This window comes from Notolepis coatsorum (genome assembly GCF_963971535.1).
Source record: "Notolepis coatsorum genome assembly, chromosome: 1".
In the NCBI taxonomy this organism is placed as follows: Eukaryota; Metazoa; Chordata; class Actinopteri; order Aulopiformes; family Paralepididae; genus Notolepis; species Notolepis coatsorum.
In genome coordinates, this window is record NC_140165.1 from 34,714,392 (window position 1) to 34,718,038 (window position 3,647).

At 55.1% G+C, this 3,647-nt stretch overlaps 1 protein-coding gene across 1 annotated transcript in view; it reads right to left on the bottom strand.

Moving 5' to 3' along the window:
* Window positions 1–590: 590 nt before the first annotated feature.
* The window catches only part of unc80 (unc-80 homolog (C. elegans)), a gene marked incomplete at both ends in the record, with an annotated part of 106,618 nt that continues 103,561 nt past the window's right edge, over window positions 591–3,647 (bottom strand). Inside the window, 3 exon segments of the mRNA XM_084316457.1 lie at window positions 591–1,100; window positions 2,999–3,174; window positions 3,468–3,488. Coding sequence (XP_084172583.1) covers window positions 591–1,100; window positions 2,999–3,174; window positions 3,468–3,488 — 707 coding nt within the window.

Consider the following 3,647-nt stretch of genomic DNA (forward strand, 5'->3'; position numbering starts at 1 on the left):
CGCCACTGACATAACATATACCGTACATTCAATGCTTAGGGCGAGACGAGAACGGAACTTGTGAATTCAACTCGTGAATTTTGCTCAAAATTCAAGCAACAGAAAGTAAAAAAAAAACAGACAAACCATCCTGTACAATGTACAGTTATTTACCTCGGAAAAAAACACCGGTTAAAGGACTGTTTTATCCACTAGATCTAGTCTAGAGGAAGCGAGAGAAGACACAGTTGGGTTTTAATGTCCCTCGTAGGGCACCGTAGGTCACAGAGCCTTAGGTGTTTGCACAAGAAATTTACCTACAGTATCTCGAACCGCCCTCTTTTCTTGATCCTCCGATTTGTGATTGGAGAATCGAGAAAAAGAGGGGCAGGGGTTCGAGATAGGTCAATTGAGATGTTTCTTTTCCCACAGGGAACGAATCAGGTACCGTTGGACTGGTTTACTATTGGATACGAGATAGAACTGTTGACCAATGGCTTGTGGAACGCAGCTCCTCCCCTGAGCTCCGGATAGAGAAAACACAGGATCCGTACATCTGTTTATCCGTCTTCCTGTACGACTCATCCGTCCCCCGTCCCCGTCCCCCCTCCTCAGACGTGAGACTCGTCCAGGTCCAGGTCGACGGGGGACATGGGCAGCGGCAGGCGGCGTGGTGAGCGGGCGAGCAGCGGCGCCAGGAGGGGGTTCTCCGTGCCCTTGTCCTCGCTGAGGTGGAGCGGAGCGTCGCTGTGCCGCAGGAGGGCCGACGTCTCCTCGTCGCCGGGGCTCTCGCGGGTCCGGGACGCCGGCCCCGCCGCCGGAGGGTGCAGACTCTGCAGAGGGGCCGGCGGCAGAGGAGGCGGAGGCGGGGGCCCCGGGGCGGGGGTCGCCCCCAGCACGGGGAGAGGGGGAGGGAGAGGGGAGGCGGTCCGGGACATGGGGAGAGGGGAGTGGATGCGGGAGAGGGGCAGCGGGGAGCAGTTGCGAGACGGGGGCATCGGGGAGCAGGTGCGGGACGGGGGGGTCGGGGTGGTGGGGCGGGAGAAGGAGGGGGGAGGGGAGAGGCTGCTGCGGAGGCCCCACTGCTCTCTCTTCTCCTTGCTGCCCAGGCCTGGAGGTACCTGGAGGGGTGGGGTGAGAGGAACGCTACCGGGCTAAGACTTGACTGGATCTGGTGTTGTTGGGGGTTCAATAACAAATAGACTGCATGTCCCGCCTCCCTTAGGTACTGATGTCAGGTCATGTCCCGCCTCCCTTAGGTACTGATGTCAGGTCAGGTCCCGCCTCCCTTAGTTACTGATGTCAGGTCATGTCCCGCCTCCCTTAGTTACTGATGTCAGGTCAGGTCCCGCCTCCCTTAGTTACTGATGTCAGGTCATGTCCCGCCTCCCTTAGTTACTGATGTCAGGTCATGTCCCGCCTCCCTTAGTTACTGATGTCAGGTCATGTCCCGCCTCCCTTAGTTACTGATGTCAGGTCAGGTCCCGCCTCCCTTAGTTACTGATGTCAGGTCATGTCCCGCCTCCCTTAGTTACTGATGTCAGGTCATGTCCCGCCTCCCTTAGTTACTGATGTTAGGTCATGTCCCGCCTCCCTTAGTTACTGATGTCAGGTCATGTCCCGCCTCCCTGAGTTACTGATGTCAGGTCATGTCCCGCCTCCCTTAGTTACTGATGTCAGGTCATGTCCCGCCTCCCTTAGTTACTGATGTCAGGTCATGTCCCGCCTCCCTTAGTTACTGATGTCAGGTCATGTCCCGCCTCCCTGAGTTACTGATGTCAGGTCATGTCCCGCCTCCCTTAGTTACTGATGTTAGGTCATGTCCCGCCTCCCTTAGTTACTGATGTCAGGTCATGTCCCGCCTCCCTTAGTTACTGATGTCAGGTCATGTCCCGCCTCCCTGAGTTACTGATGTCAGGTCATGTCCCGCCTCCCTTAGTTACTGATGTCAGGTCATGTCCCGCCTCCCTGAGTTACTGATGTCAGGTCATGTCCCGCCTCCCTTAGTTACTGTTGTCAGGTCATGTCCCGCCTCCCTGAGTTACTGATGTCAGGTCAGGTCCCGCCTCCCTTAGTTACTGATGTCAGGTCAGGTCCCGCCTCCCTTAGTTACTGATGTTAGGTCATGTCCCGCCTCCCTTAGTTACTGTTGTCAGGTCATGTCCCGCCTCCCTTAGTTACTGATGTTAGGTCATGTCCCGCCTCCCTTAGTTACTGTTGTCAGGTCAGGTCCCGCCTCCCTTAGTTACTGATGTCAGGTCATGTCCCGCCTCCCTTAGTTACTGTTGTCAAGTCATGTCCCGCCTCCCTTAGTTACTGTTGTCAGGTCTGACAAACGTATCAACACGAACTCTGCTACTATCCGATCCAGCAAATTACTACAATACATGACACTTAAAACTGCTTCGCGGCCATTCTGAAATCGGGATAGCGTGGGAATATTACATGTTCTCAACACGTCACTCTGTATTGGTCGATACGGGAGACTCAAGAGAGTCGCTATTGGCAGCGAAAAAGTGCATATTTAGACTCTACCCACCAATCAGGCTAACTGCTGTTGGGGTCACATTACACCTACCTCCCCTCAGCAGTGGGCCCTACTTACTACCGCACAGGGACGTGCACAGGACTTTAGAGGGGCAGGTGCTCAAAGGCTGAAAAGGGCACTGGGCCTGTGTGCGTGCAAGCCCGATTTTTGGGGGCCCTTTTTGGGCAGGGGGGCCCCCTTTCTATGCTTTTTGGGGGTTTTTGGTGATCAAATATTGAATATTGAACTATAATAATCAGTGCAGGAGCTCACTTATCCTTGAATGACACTTTTATCACTGACTTAAACTTGGGGAAAAAACTTGAAAAAATGTATTAAAATTAAAATTGGCATAAAAAGGGCACTTTTTTATGAGGCACAAAAGGGCAGGTGCTCGAGCACCCTTTGGGCTCTATGTGTGCACGTGCCTGCACTGTTGTACGACACCTCCCATGTTCCCCCCGTCTCCCTCCCTCCCTGGGCCTACAGTACCTGGGTCTTGGCAGGGCTGTGTAGGACGGCAGTGACCGAGACCCCCGGAGCTGGGGACCTCGCGACGGCTGGGCCGGGCTTCACGGCCTCAGGCTGGGGGTCCATGGAACCAGGGGCGGATCCCTGCTGCCCCTGTGTCTCCGTGAAGGTGACCGATCTCTTTTGGTCGCTGTGCGCTGTGGACACACACACACACACACACACACACACATGGTCAGCGCACGTAGAACGGCGCCAAAACGAGTGGCTTTCTAATGCACATTGTCACCACTAAGAGGAACGAGGGGGGGGGGGGGGGGCGCAGGGAACAGAAGGGAAGGCAGAGTGGGGGGGGGGGGGCTAAAGGAGAGGAGAGGGGGCGGGATGCAAGACACACATGCAGAGCACCGTATCAGGTGAGGCTTTGAGAAGGGGGGGGTGGGCCATGGTGGGGAGGAGAGGGAGGGATTGGAGGGGAGCAGCATCTCACCTTCACAGTCCAATACAGTTTCTTTATTTCGAAAAACATAAGGCATAAGACAAAACAGAATGACAGAGAGTCAGTTGACAGCTGACGGGAACAAACCGAAAGAAAACAACAGCACATCGGAACGGAGACTGTGGTCATGAATGGGGAGGATCAGTCAGTTCAAGTCAGCACACGCGTTAC